This window comes from Parambassis ranga, chromosome 7 (genome assembly GCF_900634625.1).
Source record: "Parambassis ranga chromosome 7, fParRan2.1, whole genome shotgun sequence".
NCBI lineage: Eukaryota > Metazoa > Chordata > Actinopteri > Ambassidae > Parambassis > Parambassis ranga.
In genome coordinates, this window is record NC_041028.1 from 10,646,206 (window position 1) to 10,667,173 (window position 20,968).

The 20,968-nt window shown below is 40.7% G+C and overlaps 5 protein-coding genes across 7 annotated transcripts; 3 read left to right on the forward strand and 2 right to left on the reverse strand.

The window, feature by feature from the left end:
- The first annotated feature begins 947 nt into the window (after positions 1-947).
- On the forward strand, positions 948-2,690 carry dnase1l1l (deoxyribonuclease I-like 1-like). The gene is made up of 8 exons (XM_028410833.1): positions 948-1,088; positions 1,164-1,252; positions 1,328-1,414; positions 1,505-1,626; positions 1,771-1,883; positions 2,043-2,200; positions 2,407-2,503; positions 2,584-2,690. The coding sequence occupies exons 1-8, from the start codon at positions 948-950 to the stop codon at positions 2,662-2,664; spliced, it is 888 nt and encodes a 295-aa protein (XP_028266634.1). The 3' UTR covers positions 2,665-2,690.
- A 172-nt stretch (positions 2,691-2,862) lies between these two features.
- LOC114439084 (uncharacterized) lies at positions 2,863-5,784 on the forward strand. 2 transcript variants are annotated; one of them, XM_028410832.1, is made up of 7 exons: positions 2,863-2,951; positions 3,135-3,299; positions 3,388-4,944; positions 5,028-5,094; positions 5,185-5,254; positions 5,330-5,446; positions 5,528-5,784. In XM_028410832.1, the coding sequence occupies exons 2-7, from the start codon at positions 3,260-3,262 to the stop codon at positions 5,639-5,641; spliced, it is 1,965 nt and encodes a 654-aa protein (XP_028266633.1). In that variant the 5' UTR covers positions 2,863-2,951; positions 3,135-3,259; the 3' UTR covers positions 5,642-5,784. The 2 variants fall into 2 exon arrangements, with proteins under 2 accessions (XP_028266633.1, XP_028266632.1); XM_028410831.1 differs by having other exon boundaries at positions 2,913-3,040.
- Positions 5,785-6,647: 863 nt separating this feature from the next.
- On the forward strand, positions 6,648-9,174 carry LOC114438876 (emerin). Of its 2 annotated transcripts, none has more exons than XM_028410499.1 (7): positions 6,648-6,955; positions 7,111-7,209; positions 7,618-7,646; positions 7,829-7,854; positions 7,966-8,019; positions 8,110-8,172; positions 8,279-9,174. In XM_028410499.1, exons 1-7 carry the CDS (start codon positions 6,877-6,879, stop codon positions 8,490-8,492), a joined length of 564 nt encoding a protein of 187 aa, XP_028266300.1. In that variant the 5' UTR covers positions 6,648-6,876; the 3' UTR covers positions 8,493-9,174. The 2 variants fall into 2 exon arrangements, with proteins under 2 accessions (XP_028266300.1, XP_028266299.1); XM_028410498.1 differs by having other exon boundaries at positions 6,651-6,955; positions 7,615-7,646.
- Positions 9,175-9,360: 186 nt separating this feature from the next.
- LOC114438875 (uncharacterized) lies at positions 9,361-13,042 on the reverse strand. Its single transcript, XM_028410496.1, has 8 exons — positions 12,624-13,042; positions 12,038-12,076; positions 11,646-11,954; positions 11,219-11,524; positions 10,752-11,066; positions 10,502-10,651; positions 10,339-10,411; positions 9,361-10,126 (listed from the first exon to the last, which is right to left on the reverse strand). Exons 1-7 carry the CDS (start codon positions 12,652-12,654, stop codon positions 10,368-10,370), a joined length of 1,194 nt encoding a protein of 397 aa, XP_028266297.1. The 5' UTR covers positions 12,655-13,042; the 3' UTR covers positions 9,361-10,126; positions 10,339-10,367.
- Positions 13,043-14,190: 1,148 nt separating this feature from the next.
- On the reverse strand, positions 14,191-20,734 carry slc25a33 (solute carrier family 25 member 33). Its single transcript, XM_028409073.1, has 7 exons — positions 20,509-20,734; positions 18,486-18,665; positions 17,369-17,446; positions 16,342-16,442; positions 16,095-16,161; positions 15,200-15,480; positions 14,191-15,113 (listed from the first exon to the last, which is right to left on the reverse strand). The coding sequence occupies exons 1-7, from the start codon at positions 20,547-20,549 to the stop codon at positions 14,914-14,916; spliced, it is 948 nt and encodes a 315-aa protein (XP_028264874.1). The 5' UTR covers positions 20,550-20,734; the 3' UTR covers positions 14,191-14,913.
- Positions 20,735-20,968: the final 234 nt, after the last annotated feature.

A 20,968-nucleotide genomic window follows, 5' to 3' on the forward strand; every position in this document is an offset into this window, starting at 1 on the left:
AGTTAACTGGTGCTCTTTGTATTGTGATCATTCTGACCCAGTTTAGGCCCGGTGATCTGAATGTCCCCGCCTGATCCTTTTAAAAGCAGTGTTTGTATTTTTGGAAAAGTCTCCTGAGTTTGACTCAGGCTTTTAAGTCCTATTATCTGCATTAAAAATTACAATATAAACTGCACACAATAGCTAACAAATTTCAGGTCTCTTATTTGAACTATTTTAGCTTTGTATTTCAATGTGTATTTCAATCATAATATATTTCAATAAGTAGAGCTATTATAGAAAGAGAACTCATTTTAAATGTAATATTTCCTGTCTTTCAGCTTACTTTAGTAACATTATGTCACTGCAGATCCTACATGAGATCATGTGTATAAATGTAGACCAAACTGCAGCACTTAGGTAATGAGATGAAAATCCCTGCTAGTATCTGCATCACTTTGTAAGACAGAGCCATCACAGATAACACTGTGCCATTCATCATCATTCTGTGATGTGATAGTACTGTGTGGTAAACACCAGCAGCTCATGCTAAATAGACTGAATGATAAGTAGCATATTCTATTCCCCACTGATGTTCATGAAACAGACAGACATGGCTGCATCTATTGTCGGATTTCACTCAAAATCAGAAACAAAACACACTCACAGGCCTGAGTGTTCATTGTTCGTTTCATTCAACCGTTCCAGATAAAGCTCCATTCTCAGCAGGCACTGACACAGCACATCCACCACACACATCTGCAGCCCTTGCCTTTCACACACGTTTACCTGCATGTTCCCCAAATACACCACTGATCAATGAGGAGACAGGGTCAGTCTCCCCTGTGACACTGAAGGTAAGAGGCAGCTGCGGCTCAAAGTTTCTGTAACAGATTTCACAAGATGACAAAAGGGATCTTGCCAAACTCTGCCAAACTTTTTCTTACAGAACGATACTTCTGTGTGAGATGAGGACTGCGTGGCTGCTGTTAGTCGTGGCGGTGTGTGCATTCAGCATCACATCTTCCCTGAAAATCTGCGCTTTTAATGTTCAGAGTTTCGGTGAATCAAAGTTCAGCAACAAGAAGGTGATGGGGATTCTGCTGAAGGTAATCCACTGTATGTTTACAACAGGGGCAACACAAAACTGGACAACTGATGGCTCTTCTTTTTTTTCTTTCAAGATTCTTTCTCGATGTGACTTGTCTCTTATACAGGAGGTCCGAGACTCTAAAGGAGAAGTCATACGAGCTTTGGTAAAGGATCTTAACAGGTACAGCCTTTCTGAGCTCAAATAATTCACTCAACTATAGATTGATTTAATATTATTGTATGTATGTTGTTGCAGATTTGACAAATCTAACTCCTACTCCTATATGGAAAGTGAAAGGCTGGGAAAGAAAACCTACAAAGAGCAGTACGTCTACATTTACAGGTAACAGGCTGTGTTTGTGCTACGTATCGAACACAACTCATTTCTGTTATATGTTATCGCCGACGTCCTCTCCTCTCCAATCCTCTGCAGAACTAATATGCTGAATGTCAAAGAGCATTATCAGTATCCTAAGCTAGAAGGAGAGGGGGCCAATGAAACAGACGTTTTCTCCAGGGAGCCTTTCATTATCCGCTTTCACTCCCCAACTACATGTAAGGTTAAACTGAAAAAAAGCTTTACATCTACACACCTGAACAACAGTTACTTGCTGACTGTGTCTCTTTTACTTGCACCACATCACTGTTTAAAAACCGCATCGTATGAGTATAAATGTGTAATGATGTGTTTGTTTCCAGTGGTGAAGGATTTTGTCCTGATCGGCCAACACACCTGTCCAAAAAATGCCATGAAGGAGATGGATGAGCTGTACACTGTTTTCAAAGGGATTCACAAGAAGTGGAAGACTGAAGTAAGTTAAAGCACATCATTATCATCATGATCCATTTTCTCATTTTTCTTTTTTTATTTCTTATCTTGATAAACTTAAAGGTTACTGTGAGCTTCCCTCTTCATATGATTTATTTCCTGCTGTTGAGCTTGGTTTCATGTCTCCTTTCTCTCACACCAGAATGTGATGATCTTGGGGGACCTAAACGCCGGCTGCAGCTACGTCACCATCAAGGGCTGGAGATCTGTGCGTCTGAGGAGTGATCCTAAATTCCGTTGGTTAATTGGAGACGAGCAGGACACCACCGTCCGAGAAAAGACACACTGTGCCTACGACAGGTCAGTGACTGGTGACCTGTCAACGATTGCAACAACAACAACTGCTTTATAATAACAAGACATTTGCACATACTCTGGTCACTATTAAAAGGAGCAATGATAAATCATGTGGCCTAAAGAAGTCCATCTTTAGAAACCCTAGTCCATTGTTATAGAGAGGGTACCCCTAAAAAAATTAACATTTTTATTTTCAAATTTTCAAACAGGATCATTGTGCATGGACGGGAGATCATTTCCAGCATCGTGCCAGGATCAGCTCAACCTTTTAACTTTAAAGAGAGTTTCCATCTCACTGAGGCCGAGGTAAATCTTTCAAAAAAAATAACTGTCTTCACTTTTAGCCTCAGCCTGACATTCATTGTGTTAACCTGATTGCATCCTAGGCTCTTCAGGTGAGTGACCATTTTCCTGTAGAAGTTGAACTGAAATCCAACCACCGCTACCTGCTCCGCCACGAGCTGTAGACCAACATCCACCAACAAACCTGGACTTTTTAATAGATAAAGCTGTACCTTTATTCAATTTTAATGAATGAAATCAATCAAATCATGCAACAGTATGTTCACTGCTATTTTAATAACGACTCTAAATCATCATGTGACATCACTGTATTCACCTCTCTTACACAAGACACCAATAAAAATGAGCTCTGTAAGCATGAAGGAACAGCGCGTTCAACTGCTGGAGTTTATGTTGTGCATCTGAAACCAAAACCACATCAAAGCTGACATCATTTCATGAGCTCATGAGGGTACATTCCTGCTGCACAAACAAAACATTAGGTACTTTGGTGATTTGGAGGAACAAGAGAGAAACTGTCCATACATCTGGGTTTTCATGGTAATATGTTTTTCTTCATGTCAGTATTAGTTGTTACTTATTTAACCAGATGTTTTGGTTTTAAAGTGTATGTGTATGCTCGGTCTGTCGACAGGAAGCCACTTACTGCAACAGATGAGAGTTACTTCGTGTTCGCTTCCTTTTCGAGAGAGGCAAGACATTTATTTTTTGTCTTGATATAAGACCTAATACAACTTGTCCATTTGTCTGCTTGCAAAGATGGAGGGTTTTGCTGATCTCCTCACTGATGCATTTTCAGGTGAGTCAATTTATTTTGTTGTATTGTTGTTTATTATTATTATTTTATTTTACAAAGGTGTAATTTTCAAATGATGTTGTTGTTACAGAGACTTCTGTTCCATCCTTCCCTGATGGAGATTTGGACTTTGAGAATTTAAACTTTGATGAAAAGTGTGAGGAAGAGAAAATAGAGGACTTAACAACAAAAAAAGACGAAGCTCTTCTCCAGGAAGCAGCTGATGAAACTGCACATCCGTTTGGCAGAGAAACTAAAGATGTCTCTTACATGGCTGAATGTGCTGAGGAGGACATTAAAGATGAAGAGGTGCTGAGAAAAACTCCAGAGGAGGATTACACAAGCTCAAGCGGAGAATCTGAACAGGAAGGTTCTGTCTCTGAAGACGATGAAGATGATGAGAAGGAGGGAGCTGCAGAGAAGCCAGGGGATTTGTGGACATCGGTTTGCTGCAGTGACAAGTTCACGGACGATAATGAAGAGCACAGCGTCATTGCTGAGGGACAACCTGCAGCCCCGCAGGGTGATGAAAACTCTCAAGTTAGAAACAAGGAGCAGAGTGACAGTGAGGGCGATGAGGAGGTGCCCTATATTAAACGTGGCAGTGAGATAATGATAAAGGAGCAAGACAGTGAAGAGGAGGACTCATCTGATCTCGAGTGTGAAGGCACAGACATCCAACAAGAGGAAAATGTTCTCGGTCAGTGCTTTGACGTTGAAAGTCCTTTTGGGGACAATCCTGCAAAAGCCACCTCCGACTCTCCATGCACATCAATGCAAAGTCTGCAGAATCTGATCACTGAAGTTGACGGTGAGGAACATGTGGAGAAAATTAAGGATTTCTCTGGTGAGGAGCACCAAGAAGCAGGCGAGAGCTTCGCAGATTATCCTTCAGACCTTTCTTCTATTGAATATGTCGACGATGGAGGAAAAAGTCCACAGGGTAGGTCAGATGCTTTGCCTGGTGCTGACTGTGGATCCCATGCTGAGATGACATGGAGAGAAAGCCCTGTGAAGCCTGACAAGATGGAGGAGTGTCTGCACAGTGGGGACTTAGAGGCAGAAGCGGATGTAATGAGCCTGGACATGGCAGTGAGAAGAGATATTTTGACAGAATGCCTTGATGAAGATGAGGAAAGAGAGAGTGACTCCTACAGCTCCAGTGACAATGAAGTGCGGAGGAACATAGAGGAGCTTTTAGATTATGATTTCAACAAGCAACAGGACGACACTCAGGTGTACAGTGGCAGCAGCTCCGAGGGCCATCACATCACAAACAACAGACCGCAGCCAGATTTCCTCAGCTGGGATTTTGATGTGTTAAAAACTGATGACCTTCTGTCTGAATACTTTTTAAACACTGAAGACAAAGTAGAGACTCTTCCTTCAGATGTGAGTCAGGCAGAAGGTATCAACAGCTACTCTGTGGTGCAGCAAGGTGGCACCAAAACCCTGAGCCCCTCTTACCGTGGATCTGTTGATGACAGCTTCTTCTTCACCTCTGACCTGGACACTTCAGAGCTTACAGAGGAGGGACAGCTGGGAGACGATGAGTATGAAGATGACAGAAACTGGGAACAAGAGCAGGAGAGAATCAAAGCTTTCAACAGGTTTTATGACGACTGTGATGAGGAGAATGGAAGAGCAGGTGAGTGTTGATCAGTCTTCTGAGTTTTCAGCCCATTTTATGCATCTCATAATTTATCATGTTTCATTTATGTGTTTTTTTAGAGAGGCAGACAAAAGTTCAGTTTTGCGCAGATCCATTATCACAAGTCAATTACTATGAAACTGACAGGTGAGGAGATGTGTGTGTTAAATTTCTCTTGTATTTTTCAACTATCTAAGTTGTGACAGAGACAGACCAAACCCTGTTTCTGCTTCTCAGTAGTGACAGGGATTCACTCAGCAGCTCCACGGACATGGAGGAGGACCTGAGCTCTGCAGACGTACCTGATGTAAGAAAATCTTCATTTTCTTTGTGGAAATATATGAGAACAAACATAAACTACTACAGCTCTGTCTGTGCACAGGAACTGAGCACTGAAGACACCCTGCAAATGAAACCTGACTATGAGCCTGCCGACATTCAGCTGCCAGAGAGTGTGCCAGACGACAGCATCATGCACACTCAGACAGAACAACACAAGGTGTGTATTTACAGGCTTTTACTAAAAAGTTGCTTTAGTTTGTTTTTATTCCACTTGATTCTCATTGAATTGTTCCTGCAGTGTGCTAACATACTGAAGCTGATACTGAAGATGTGTGTGGTGACAGTGATGGGCCTGCTGATGTTCTGGCTGATCACAGACCAAGGTGACTGGCTGAGTGAAGCATTCTTTTAGGGTTGTAGCTCATTTAGCAGCCATTGTTTATGTACCTAACATGATCAAATGAAAATATAAACAAAATGTTAAATTTGTGTATATATCCAAATGTGTATCGTTTCCTTTAATATTGTTAATAAACACTTGTCTTTGTATAAAGAGATGGCTTAATGATGTAAATTATTGAGAAACGATTATAATGCCTCTGACAAATACTTAAGGTTTCAAATTACTTTCCATACAATACATAATTTTAAAAAACTTGCGGAAGAATTATTAATATTTTTAATTAATCAGTGACAGTAATAGTAACTAGAAAAGCGCATTTCCTAAAGAAAATGCAAGTTTAATTTCTGCAGCTGAAGCATTGCTTTGAATGCTGATGTGAAGGATTGCTCTGAATTGCTGGAGAATCAGAGCAATTCAGAGCTTTGTATGCCTCTGTGTGTCAGCCTGTCATCATGGTATCAGCAGAGGAGCCATCAAAAACCACTCCAACTTTGAGAGGCTAGCGTGTGGAAACGATTTGGAATTAGAAAATTCTGAATGCAAGTTTGATAGAGCAGCATCTAATAAGCGTTTTAAGACTAAAATGGAGTCTGTAGCTTGAAATTTGTAGGAGATACATTTGGCAGATGACCCTCATTGAAGGGCTCTCTCATAGACTCACATGTTAAAAATTACACTGAAATTGCTTAATATTTGAAAAACTACAATTTTTTGAAAAACAATTGAAGTTGACCTGGTCCTCTGTGAGATGAACATTTTGATAGTTGAATGGCTGAAATGAATGGCTGAGGGTGAAGAACAATAGTTTGATTGTTTGCCCAGCAGCAATCAAACTAATATTTTTACAGTAATAACTACTATTTTGTATTTGTGTAATGCTATTAACTGCCTGCTGATGGCGCTCCTTTGTTTTTGAAACGCCTCAACCGCCTGAAAGAAGAAAACCAACAAAGAAGAATCAGCTAAAAAGGAAACGGAAACGTGTGTAATCGAAGCGGAAGCATACTTGTTTTTATGCTTGGCTCCACATAAAAAGGGCGGAGTTTGCGTCGTTCAACGTTCCCCGGCCCAAAGTTCGACTCCGTGAAACACTGTTGATACAAAACGAGCCCTCCGTCACTGTCAGGTGGGAGGAGCCACAGCTGTTTTCTTTTCTTGAGGAATCAGTAATTACAACTGAAACGAAACAAAAACATACAAAGGTAAAACTGTACAGGAGTCCAGAGGAATTTAAACCAGTCAACATGTCGCTAAGTAGCAAGTCAGCGCAGGAAATCAGCGAGCTGCTGGATGAATACGGGATCAAGCACGGACCTGTGGTCGGTGAGTGGCTCACATTTAACTGTTTACTTTGCGCTCGTTTTTGAATCAACGTTCGTGCTAAGTGCACAGGCCTCTGTGTGAAGTTAGAAAATTATTCTGCCTTTATAGTGATACAGGGGTTTAAAAGTTCCTTGTGTTTGGGATCTGTTTTCCAGACTCTACCAGAAGTCTGTATGAGAAAAAGCTGAAAGAAGCCATGGCCAAAGAGAAAAGAGCCAAACCATCACCTGACAAGACCTACTACAGAGAAGAAGGTAAAGGCTTAATATTCGAGTTAATACAGTTTTTTATTCATCCACTATTACAATACCGTTACAGGGTGGTGTTGCTGCTAAAATACCTGATTTGAGCTACACGTGGTTAGATGCATGAATATCAAGTCTATTATGTTAAAGCTATAGCTTACCCCTTATGGCAGTGACTCTAATTACGCAGTCAGACCGTTGCTTAAAACTTTCTGGGATTAAAAACATGTTTCTGTGACACAGTATTCCCATAGACCAGTGGTATGTTTTCTAAAAAGCAGGTTTCTGCACTGTGTCTTTGCTTTGTTGAAACACAAGTTTATCCAAATCAGTTTTATGTAAATCATCCATCTGAAACTACATGATTATGACCTTCAGGGCATCAGTTTAACATGGTGCTTTGCTTTGTTTCAGAAGAACAAGTCACCTATGTTTATAAGACACCAGTAAGTATCTGTCTGTACCCTCCCTCCAGGTGTGGCTCCACTGTTTTGCATCACTTCGCTGTATGATGTAAAAAAGAAGCTGCAAATTTAAACAACTTGTTCAGACTATTTTAAGCAATGGAAAAAGTGAAGCCTTGGTCATATAATGGTGGTACTTACTATGTCTGGTTCATACTTTACAGGTCAGAAGTGATAGCTCAGGAGACAGGTCAGTTTTCTCACAAATCCTTATGATTTACTGCAGTTGTACCCTCACTGTTTGATTTATACATAGAAAATGAATCTGAATTAGTAACCTGTTTTGTTCCTTTTCTTCTAGTGGTGCTTACATGAGGGCAAGACCAGAGTGGGCTGAGAGGGAATATGAACACGAGTATGTGACCATCTCTGTAGTTATTACAGCTGTTGAGGAGCATACTTAACCTTGACTTACATTATGGCACTTTCACATGTCTCTCTACAGGACATCCAACTCAAGATACTCAAGATCCAGGCCTGAATACAAAGGAAGGGATTTTGTTGACGAGTAAGTATCTTTGTATTAACATTTAAGACTCAAAATTCAAATCAAGGTGACATTCATTCGATCAAAATGCCAGTTTGTGACATAATTCCTTTAAATCCTACTCTAGGCCCTACATGTATGACTCTCCGGACACTTACAAACACTCCTATTTGAAATCAGCAGCACCCATGAAATCAAGTGAAAGTGCTCCAAAGGCAGCAAAGTCCTCTCCCCTTATTCCGCTGTGGGTTCAGTTTGTGTTCTTCCTGGCTATGGCAGTCTTCCTCTACCTAGTTTTCACCAATATGGAGACAAATGAATCTCTTAAAGGGATAGAATGACTTTTTTGAATTCAGTAAGGCTGTTTTACTTTGCTTTTGGTTGTGGGATGTATCTTAATGCATTTTAAATATTGTTGAAATTGTAGTTTAGGCAGTTTTGTTTTACAATTGCTTGCTTATGCAAACCTATGCTTATCGTTGTCCACCAGCTTGAAGCGGATACCCCTGGTGTACTATTATCAAAGACAATGGCATTTAAATCCTTTTACCTGCACAGCAGCTGTCTGCCCATCCAGAAAGTTTCAGTGTGATTGGTGGAGATCAGTGAATTTTCAAAATAAGATGTTATATTTTGAGACTTTGTGATGCTAGGGTAGGATATTATGTTTTGCCCAAAGAGCATCACTCACTACCTAACCACTGTACCAACAAATGTACTGTAAACCTCTGCAGGTCACACCTGTCAGCATGGAAAGCTTTGGGTGACAGGAAGTATCCGACAGCAACATACATTTTTTTAAACTATTGACTACATTTTTAGACACTTGGCATGGTTCTAGTCAAATTACAGCAGCTCTATTTAGCACCACAAAAGGTTCATTTTTTCCCCAATAAAAATTCTTTCATTCTCTATATATTGTTGATATGAAGACCAAATACATCAATGCTTCCTTTTTACATTCATTAGAATTAACATTAAACTACACTTCAAACCAGCTTAAAGTTGCAGGTGAAATCATAATGCTTTTCTGTTTTTAAGTTTGTTTTTCAAGATGAAACATAAGCGACTGCACAAGCTGTAATGCCATGTCTACGCTTTGTTTCACAGAATTTTCTACCACATTATCCAACTTTTATATCCTGCTGAGTTTGTGGTTCTGTTTTGCTTTTTCATAATGAAAAAATAAAAGAGCTTATATATATAACATTTTGAAGGTCAAAGTTATTTATTTGTGATCAGAAATAATTAATAAATGTTAAATGACTATGGGTATAAAAATAAATGAAGCACAGTCTGCATGCTTGTTCCTGTTAGGAAAATTGATCCGATGCTTTAAACTGAAGCACATACAGTAATCACTGTAGACTGTCTTACACACATTGAACCCAGAGGCTCCAAGCTTTTAATTAACTACATGAATCTACATACTGCTTGTTAACAATGTAAGATGCATAGTGTTAGACTTTAAATATAAAAAACTGTCTCTAATCCTATTAAGGATCATTGATCTGTGGGCAAGTATATAACTAGCTAGTGTTAATATAAAACAACATTTTCTGAAATGCAAGCACAGACACCTGAGGAACCTATGTCACAGTTTCCCCAATGAAACTTTTAGTAGCAGTTTCTGCTAAAGTCTAACTTGAACCATCAGTGACAATTAACTTGTTTCTACTTTCAGGCAGTCAGTTTGTAGCCATTATTTCTTACCATAACACAGTGCTAGCCAATTGTGTCCATTTTTTTTCCAGCAGTACACCTGCCTGAAGTTTGTTATCAAAGTATACTGCAGTGCCTTCTCTCTCTCTTTCTCTGTCTGTCTGTGGTAATGTCAAGTGAAGACTGCCTTATCCAGACTCCAATGAACTGGTTCTAGCTGGCATCTTCTTTAAAGGTGCTGCTGTTACAGCTCCCACTGTCTGGACGTATGATGAACATGATGAGAGTCCTCCATACACATACGTTTGTGAATCTGGTTGAGAGAAGAAACACAAAGTACTGTTCAACATCACTGTTTAACATTATGCTTCCTATAATAGATGTAATATTTCCCTCAAGGATATTTTCAAGTTTTAGGCCAAATCACATCAAAGTGGATCTAATAAATCTCTTCTTAAACATTAAAGTAAGAACAGATCCCAATTACAAAAATTAAATTGCAAAAACAAAGATGGTCTTCAGTACCTTGAAGTATCCGTTGCCTGCATACTCCATCATAGCTTGTTAATTGATAAGGCAACATAAGTGTTGTCCACGCCTGCAAACGGAAGCACACATAAACAGAATGCTTTATAAAAAAAAAAAAACGTATCCTTTTAAAGATCGTACGACGGAACAGGAAACTTACAGGTTCTGGTCTCTCGCTCCAGTTCAGACGGCTTCTTCTCCTTGTTACACAGTACCTTGGCCACGATGACTATAATGATGACAGCTACAACAAATGTCAGGCCAGACACAAGCCAGCTGATCACAACTGGACTCAGTACTGGATCCGGGTCTGACAGCAAGAGGAGACTCAAGATCAGAAATGTCTAAATAGGATGTAGTGAATGTAACAATGCCTCTGATATTGAGCTCTGTAGTTGGAACAGTCCTACCTCTGATGGCTATAGGCAGGGGCTGGCTTTCTCTGGAGACAAATGTACGTCCACCCAGCTGGACCCGATACAGGCAGTAATAATAGCCCTCATTGGAGCTCTGGGCGTGGGGAAAAGTGAAAGTGACGGACGGGGTGAGGGCAGGCAGAGACTGGCGCACTGTTCCATTGGAGCGGATCAAACGCAGCTGGAAAGAACCACCTGGGTACTGCTGCTGGGTGGAGCAGGTGATGTTAAAACTGTGGCCTTTAATGACGGAACCAGCCGGGGCCTCAGTGGACGTATTGTACCAGTGTTGTGGAGTTAAGAGATCCACTATTCACAAACCAAAAAAAATGAAGAACCAGGTTATACTTTACCACTACTCATGCTTTATAGGTCACATGCAGTGTGTAAAGCACAAGTGATGACAATGAGTGGTAGTGTGGTGGAATTAATAGGGACTAGACAAAGCAGTTATGACTCACCCACAGTGATGTTGATCGAGTTGCTGGGTGGAGAGCTGAGTAGCTGGGAAGGATAGCCGCCCTTGATCTTGTACTGACAACTATAGCTGCCCTGGTGGAAAATTTCTACGTCAGACAGTGTGAGCTCTACCTGAGAGGTCTGGTCTGCCCTCTGTGTAACCAGCGGAGTGGACACCCCATGCTTGTACAGGTGGAAGTCACTGAGGTGGTGACCCGGCAGAACACTGCAGCGAAAGCGAACAGCCTCTCCGGAAGAGAACACAGTGTTTGGTGACAGCAGGGAGAGGGTGGGCATTAAAAGGGTACCTGTAAAGTGATCACAAAGAGGATCCAATTAATTATGCAAGTTGATAAACAATATCCAGGTGCTATACATCTCCTGTGTACTTTACATGATCTGTTTGTGGATTCGTCACGGCAGTCTTACCTGAGCATTTCACCCCCGCGTCATTCTTGTGGGTGCAGTGGGAGTCACTCTGTAGAACTACAGCACAGTGTGTCAAACTGGCCTCATGTCCAGAGCACTGGACATGATGCAGCCAGATCTGTCCACTGCCCACACCAAATGCTGCACCATGAACGGCAGAGTCAGCAAAGCCACAGCTCAACTCTAAGCAAACTACATCAGCCTCCCGCAGGTCCCAGCCATGGTCACAAACAGTCCCCCACTGCTTGTGGCGGAGTATTTCCACTCTGCCGGAACACTTGTTATCCCCATCCACCAGTCTGACCCTACCTGTGAGTCAGAGAAAATGTGATAAACAAACAAAGTGCAGGGAAGGCTGTGGCAGAATTACTGTGCGTCAATCCCAGGCTTACCAAAAACAGTTACTCCATCCCACAAAGCACTCAACAGGCCTGTGAGGGAATGACAGAAAAATAAAAATGAGATCGGGCAAACGGTCAAATACATTCAAAATGTCAACAAGAGAGACTTTTTACACTCAAACACACTATGTGTCCAGTTTTTATTTCTGTATAATTTCTGTTTGGAACTGATGAAGAGAGAGAAGCTGAATGGACCTTAGGGTCAATTAGCCTACCAGTGGTTTGTGGTAATGTATTTGGACTGTCAGCAATCACTTCTCTGATCAGTCAACGCCAACACTAATTTATACAGGTGAGCAATGCTTCATTTTAGCTTAAGTACACCCAATAAAGTTATAATACACAGGTTAAAGTTTACGTGTAAGCAACTGGTCCACAGTTAGCTAGAAAACATTTAGAAAATAGGGAGAAGAAGCAAAATGATTAAGAAACAGTTAAAATGTGGTAACCGAGTGTTAAACGAAGCCCAAATGATTGTAGGTGATCCTATTGCATTAGAGTCCGACATAAAGCTATCTAAGTAGTCCTGCTTCAGTGCTACCAGGTAAACGGGTTAAGCTAGCTGTTATTGGCTTACCTGTTAGCAGGATATGAAGGAATCTCAGCATCGTTCCCCGCAGCCTTCCATCAGACGGCCAGGTCTGATGGACAGTAGCTATAAGACCTTAGCTAGCTTGTGCGCTACAAAGACAGTGTGCTAGCTGATAAAACTAGACACACAACAAAGAGAAGAGCTAACGGCTAAGCAATAGCGACCTGCTGACACTCGCGGCGTTGGCGCCTTTAGGTTAGCGACATTTTCAAGGTTTGGGGTATTCCAGAAATCCGAGGCTGCTAATGCGTCCGGACGGCTATCACAACAACAAGGTATCCATGAGACCGTCCATTACTACATGCCGTCAGGCCGCCGTACTCACGTCAACAGTCAGTCACTTCAGCCCGGTGCTGGGCCCTTCTCCCTGCGGCAGACAGAGGTCACCACAATCCGCAGCACTGCATTTAAACCTATTAGCCTCCTCTTTACCGAGAATCACCACGCTGGACAGGGGCGGAGCTAGAAATCATGACGTCTACAAAGTTACAGCAGAAAGTGTATAAAAATATACACTACATTTTATTAGTGAATTACTTAGACAGAAATAACGTCCTGAATTTTAGTATTGGAACAGACACACGTAGATGACCTTGCCGGGCATATAGTAAAATATAATATAAATAACAATAAAATAATCTAAGATAATACGTTTGTTTGTTCCAACATCACACCACTAGTCTGTTCTTTATTTCCAAACTTTTACTCCTCGGACTCAGCCTTTTATGACCCAAGTAACATTTTTCTTAAAACTCGCCAACACTTGTTTCTATTAATGATTATTGTTTGTAAAGACCTATAACTAATGATTATTAAAACAGAATTCTATGGTGTATAAATCCGACCATTTAGAAAGTGCTGTGTGTACAGAGAGAGAGGAACCTGTGCCACATGATTCTGCTGCTGCATTCTTACCACTTACCACAGCCTGTTTTTATTGGCTGGGGAGGACAATGTGAATGAATCAGCCAAAAAACTCAACAGGAAGACATCTGAGCTGATTCATGTGTGATTATCGTACACCAAGTGACTCACGAATAAGAGGCAAACTTTTTCCATTTCCTTCAATTTCCTCTTAAGGATGAGCAGGCATTTTGTGACATATGGTGCCTTATTTGTTTGAGAACTGAAAGACTAACAAACACTGAATGCAAAAAAGCAAAAGATACTCTAAAACCCTAAAGAGTACTAAAGTGTGGATTTCTTTCAAGAACATATTGGTAGCTCCTGGAAAAAAACATTGCCAGACAAAATAGTAAAATAACTTACTCATGTGATATATATTTACATATGCTGACAGTATTTGCATATGTAAACACAAACCTCCTTCACACACACTCAGGACTGTAGTAGTTACTGAAGCCAACCTTACAATTTAGGTCTATCTGAAGTTTTCATGCTCATTCATGTTGAGTTTTTAAATCAACCCTTTTCTTTGTAACAGTCATAAAAAGCCCGAATACCTCAAAAGTGAATTAACACAGTGCCAAATGCAGAATTTATCACGATACAATAAGATTATTTAGACAGAACAAATTAATAAAAATCATTATTTCAGTGTTTAACACCAACCGGTGTCATTTATTTGATGCATTTTATTGAGCCACTGGTCAAATAAGCATCCAGGTTTTCATTATATTGAAAAAAGATAACCATCTTTTTCACAAAGAAACCATCCAGGTAACCTGTATATAGATATATTTTGTATATACATATATATTAAAAGAAAAATATGATAAATTTGTAACTCAAACTCAAATCCAGTCAATTGTATTTGTCAAAGTACAACAGAAATCTCAAAAACAGTCCGTGTTGTTAACAATAATGCAAAAACAGCAGTATTACTAGCACTTATTTTGAAATACAGTATATCCCTTCATTATCTAACAGAGTCTACCTGCCTAGTGGTGTGTGTGTGTGTTGGTACATTTACCACTGATAAAAAGTATACAAACACTGTTGAAAAATAACAAAACATAAAATAATTTAGATAACTTAAAACTAGTCCTCTAAGAAGATGACCTTTTTCACAGGTTTGGAGTTTTAACACGTACCGTGACTTCTTGCGTTATTTGAATAAACTCCTAACATTTCAATAAAATAATGCGCTTAGCTCTTTGGATAACAGTCCAACCTGCTTTAGTTCCATCATAACATTCTCTGTAGCACCACAACAACAAAAAATGTATGTGCTACAAGGTCAAAAGTCTCTTGCCCAGTGTGTCTTGGGGTTTGTGTGGCATCCGTCATTAGTCAGAAAGACTGCAGCATGTCTTCACTTGGAATCTCCCAGCAAATGGACAATGAGTTCATACGTTGAGAGGACGATGGCTGTGTTAGGGATTTGTCTGATTAGCTGTGGAACGAGTCCTCTATAAAAAGCTGCATAGCCCTCTTCCACTGCTATTAACCTCCCTGTCTGGAAGAAATACTTGTACTTGCTGCCCTCCTCACGCAGTCTTGTCCGGATAACCTCTGTGGAGACACACAAGGAACGTTTAGTCATTTAAAAACACTTTTCTCTGACATTTGGATATTTTCATATGGATGCAAGCGTTTACCGTGTGGGTAAGCTATGCATGATGCACAACCCTTTGAAAAAGCAGCTGCCATCATCAGGCCCAGGAAGTCTGATGCTCCCTTCTCATTTTCACTCTTTGGGGAGGTGTACTGGCTCTTGGCGAGTTGTTTCTTCAGTGTTTCATAGATGAGGAAGCAAATCATGGTCTCCGAGATGCCAGCGTAGGATGCTGTCAGGCCTCGGTAGAAACCCCGGATACCCTCTGTTTTGTAAACATAGCGAGCACACTGCAGTGCGTTCATCTTCTTCTCTCCTCTGGCTCTGAAAAGACAAACAGGTCAGGCTGATCAGTGATGAAGTCACAGGGAAAGACTAGTCTGTGTGGTAGGACCAAGAATAATTTAACTGGCTTTTCCTCATTCCTTTGTTACATCAGAATCCATTAAACTGTGAAACCTTTAAGAAATATAAGCAATTCTCTGTTCAATGTTTAAACGATTAGTTAATTTTAAACTAGATAAGGATGTATGGCACCCTAACATTTCCTTATTGGGTTGAATGAGCAACTAGTCTAATGTGAATGTTGTTTTGTGCTGCAGGGTAAAGGTATTTGTTCTTTAAAGATACACTGTTCACATTTGTCCCAATGACCTCAGACCATACTACTGCCCTGTACTCTGCAATGTAAATATAGAGCCCTCCTCTGCATGCAAGACAGTGGGTCAGCATTGTGTATTTACGGCGCTAGATCACACGTAGGCTCAGTTTAAAATCCTTCTGATAAAAGGTCACATTTTATAAACTTGTTCTCCACTCACAAAGACCCTAATATAAGTCAGCTTGATTTACACAAACCTAAAAAAAAAAAGAACACTATCTAGAGATAATAAAGATCAAACTACACACAACACAGTGAAATTCAGAGGGCCACATACTTTTTCTCCAGCTGCATCCTGGTCTTCACCATCCAGATGGGGTTCATCAGAGAGTTGGTAACAAAAGCTGAAAATGTGGAGCAAATTCTCAGATTCAGTTTGAAACTAAAAGGTAACATTAGACCCACTAAATGTTGGTACGTAAAATGTGGAATGAATAGTTATCTTGTTATGTGCATCGATTGTACTGCATTACATTCTAGTCTAATTCATGTTACGATCATTACGGGCATGGAGAAAAGCTCACCTGCAACACCAGCAGAGGACATGTGCACCAGTCCACTATTAGGGACGAGCAGCCCATTGAATATCTCTTTAGATTTCGAGTATGCAGCAAAATAAATCGCTCTGGAACAAAGAATACAAACAGTTCACAGCTCCGCTGCTGTAACAAACACATTTTCAGAAATGTTAACATGTTCTTTTACTAATTCTGCAATTGTGTAGTGGTTTCATTTGGGCTGATTTTAGCCTTTCACAGTGTGCATCCAGAGCAATCTGTTTCCCAGTGCCTGTTCGCTCTGCTTGGCTTCTGGAACAGACCGTCACTGCGCCAGAACAGGCTGAATAAGCACTTGGTACCACAGATGCCCACAGAGCTGCTAGCCAGTGGAACGGAGAGCCAGTGGAATTACTGAGCAAATAATAATGCTGCGGCTACTAATTAACTAGAAGGGCTATGTAACTCGCAACTTTTTTTAAAAATATAACAGAGTCCTATGACTATTCATTCATCTGTTATATAGTGGACTTTACATCAAGAATGAAACAAAACAGGGAAATTAAACTTCACTGTGTTTTTTTTTCAGTCTTATTGTCCAGCTATTCTCACCACCGTCTCTGTAAATCTTTGTAATGCAAACATAATGTCTATATATCTTGAGTTTCATCAAAGACAGACATGTTGACAGCAATAGTCCATGCTAAATAAACACTCTGAATAAAAACTGTGAGGCAGGAGGGAATCGGAAGTTATTGCTATGACAGCAACGTCCTGTTTATACAGCTAGTTAATTCTTTCAACCATAAAAAGTACAAAACATAAACAGCCTCCTCCTCTTTGTTTATTTCTGGTGTAATATGAAGTGTCCAGGTTTACAAAATCAACAGACTTTCTATGAATCCTTGTTTATTGTTACTGGGCAGAAAGATGCCTTTATGTGCTTCTGTCATTGACCCTTTGTGCTAGCAGGCAGTGATCAGTAACATTTAGATTTTTTACAGAGCCATTTTGTTTTAAGACAAAATTGTGTTAACATGGAAAATCACTGTACCTTGAAGGGGCGACACCGACAAGGTTTGGCCCCAATCCACGGAAAAGAGATCTTGGTCCTTCTTTTTCAAGAATTGATCTGAAATAAAAACAGTGAAACATTGATAATTATATACAGACAGAACTATCAGACCTTTATTAATGTTGTTGTTGAACTACATTCGTCTGAGTGGGATTATCCCAGACTCTAAATAAGGGCTTGAATATGATACCTCACTCCTGTTCTAAACATTAAGCCAGTCCATTTAGTTGAACTGGTTTTGCACGTACTGTTACTGAACCCAGTTACATTAGTAGAGCTTGGTTTGCCAATCACCTCAAAGCAGAGGTTTGCCTTTAGTCTGCAGATGACAGTTTGCACTGCCAGTGGCCAAGTTCTGGCAAGTTTCCAACAAACATAAGCCCGTAAGGTGAAGGCCTAAAAAAAGTCTGCTTATACTGTATAAAACCAAGCTCAGAAAATGATATAAGTTCTGAGCTATTTAAAAAGGTATGTTTTCCTACTACGAAATCTCTCTTTAGGCCATATATTTAACTTTTATAGCCTACAGCTGCAGCCGACACCAGTCCAGACCAGTTCCATTAGTGGCCCTGAGTCCTGTGTGTGTAATCTAACACTAACGCAGGCACAGGCTGACCACAAGGGCTGCTTCCCGTCTAGTCTTCCCAGCCTGACTAGACTAATTAAAGGGCTACTAAATACATGTGTTATCAATATCTTAAGGTCTGAAGGAATACCACGGGGTTGTGTCACCCAAATGCCTCTTTGAAGAGACTACATTTGAGCAGGATTCTGTGTACTTAATCTTCCCATTTTGTAGGACAGGATTAAAGCCCTTTATTTTAATGCTACGTAAGCAGCAGATGACAGGCTCTTCCAAGTATCCCAAGTATTCAAATGTAATAAACAAGAACTGCACAGAACTTTATAAAACACCAAAAGCAACTACCAATTACCCAAGTCCTTACATGTCAAGCCTCGATTATTGGCACCAGAGCACCAGCTGTTAGAAAGGAACAAACTGTTTCTATGCCAAGTAGAAAAACAAAAACATCTCTGAGGACAGCCCTATCAGCATGCAGCAGCAGTTTGCATAACAACGGCACAAACATCTTACCGTAGAACCTGCAGCAGCCCAGGTGTAACAGTCCCTGGTCGGATAACCCCAGCGCCAGTGCCACCAAGGGCGCCCAGCTGGACCTGGAAGACAGGCCGGAGGGTGAGGCCAGACGACTGCAGCCGCGTCTTCAACACCTCCAGTGGGCAGGTCACAATGGCTCCCACTGTTCCACTACACCTGTATAGAGAGAAAATAAGGGTTATATACTTTGTGATGTTTTATAATCTTGAAAAGTGGTTAACACATATTTATGTAATATTATAGGCTAAACCATTAAATGTAATTTTAATATTTGTTTTAGTCTTTATCATTTAAGTGTTTTCATATAAGCTTAGACTGAGGAGAGTGTCTTGCATCACAGCACTGCACTGGCCAAGTGCAATGAACAATTATGGTCAAAGACTGGTCTCCTGCTCTGCAGTGGAAATATTCAGAGTTAATCTAATGATGCACAGAGTTTTCTTATACCCAGACATTCTAATTGCACTTGGAAAGGTTATTTGACCGGGATGATTATTTTTAAAACAGCATTCCGCAAATTACACACAAACCCAATAATCATTTAGTCCTAATGATAGGTTTCATAGGTTTCACTGGTACATCCTTTATTAACCGTGTAAGGTCGGTGACCAGCTTAGAAGTCTAGAACAGATTAGACTAAGCCTCTGTGCGGTGTCATGTCTGAAGGACGGAGTCAAACATCTTAGCACCAGTAGCACCTGACCTAGTTGTCCGATCACTAGACCTCTATCCAGAGCTGTCAGGTAGTTCAAATTACACAGAAAACCAACTGCTTGCATAACCACTCAGACACATAGGACCATGTTGAATGTGGGGATGAGCTTCTCTGGCCATGACCACTGACCACACTGATAAGAAACCAGAGAAATGGGTTCAGCTGTGTGGAATCCTGTAGTATGCCTGTGAAATTACACTACATGTATTTAAATATCAAACAAAGAGCTGTTGGACAAGATGGGCTAATTTTGTTCTTCAATATTAACCTGAAAGTTAAACAGCACATTTTTATTTAATAGTACATATTTTCCTATAGATACTGGATGTACGCTCACATGTATAATGTCAGTCAAATGGATAATATGACTGACATTATACACGCGAGATGTCCCAGCTTGGGATGAATAAAGTATTTCTATTGTAATATGATGGGAATCTTACTACATTTGGACCGTGCTACCATGTAGCCTAAATATGACCTTTACTTCAAACCGGAGGCCTCCTAAAGCCTCCTGATATGAAAGCGGACAGATCTCCATTGGAGTTATGAATAGAACACGTTTACTAGACGGTGGTATCAGCAGCGGCTGTTCTTAACGAGGGGCTTCACTGTTACGTAACACTAAAGGACATCCTGCAGCTAAAGGCTAACAAGTCTCGTGACTGCGCCACAACAGCAACGAGTGAAACGGACACAATTTACACTCTAAACTCACTTCGTCTGAAATATACGTTACAATGTCAACTCTAACAAAGTGTATTGTCTAACAGCAATTCGCCGTCACTTAAAACGCAAATTTGACCTTCCACACACAAAGAACCCATAGAAATGTCTTGCTAGCCCACGGTAGCTATCAGGCATTAGCAAACTTCCGTGCGGATGTAACCATGTTAGCTGTGCAGTGGGAAGGACACAGTGTGCCGGCTCCCTCATTGTTCACAGCAACGCGATCTAGGCGTTAGGATCTTTAGCGGTAGCACAGACGTTGTTTTTAATCGTATATTCTTGAACTAAAAACAAGCCCGCTACCTAAATCTAGAAGAGAGAACCGCAGTGAAAAGATTGTACTGTGCTAACACGAGCTAGCTCGCGTTTCTCAGTGTTAGCATGTTGGCTACAGCCTCATTAGTAACTTAAAAGATAGATTAGGTTAACGATACATTTTAAAACGCAGCCAAACAACAAAGAACACACTACTAAGTTCAAGTAGCCTTTTGGTCTTAATTAACAGTTAAATTATTATTAGCGTCACTCAGTTTGAAAGCGTTAAATGCGACTCACCCTCCAGCAAAGAGATGCAGCAGCGTGTCTCTCTGTGCCATCTTTTTTTTTGCCTTTCTTCAAAGAGCCACCATATTGTGAATAGTGTTCTGTTTAAACCGTGTTAGAATCGAAGAAAAGGATCAGAGGTAGCGTTATGGCTCCAGTGTGCGGCCGCTCATGTATCCTCTGTGTCTGTGACCGGCTAGGAGGAGCTGTCAGCGGAGGTACGTGCTGCGGGGTGACCTGATGAGCGGGTCATATTTACGTCAGAGGGATGGATGGGGGTGTTGTCCGTGACGTAGCACATGTGCTCGCCGCCTTGTGCCTTTGGCCTTTTTTCGAGCTGTTGCACAAGAACTGGCACAAACAAAGCTAAAAAACATCGAGAGAACAACACTTTGAACCGCGAGGCACTCAATGACCTTCACTAGATACAATCAGCCCTCTGCATAGTCATAAATCCTGTTATAATGGCATC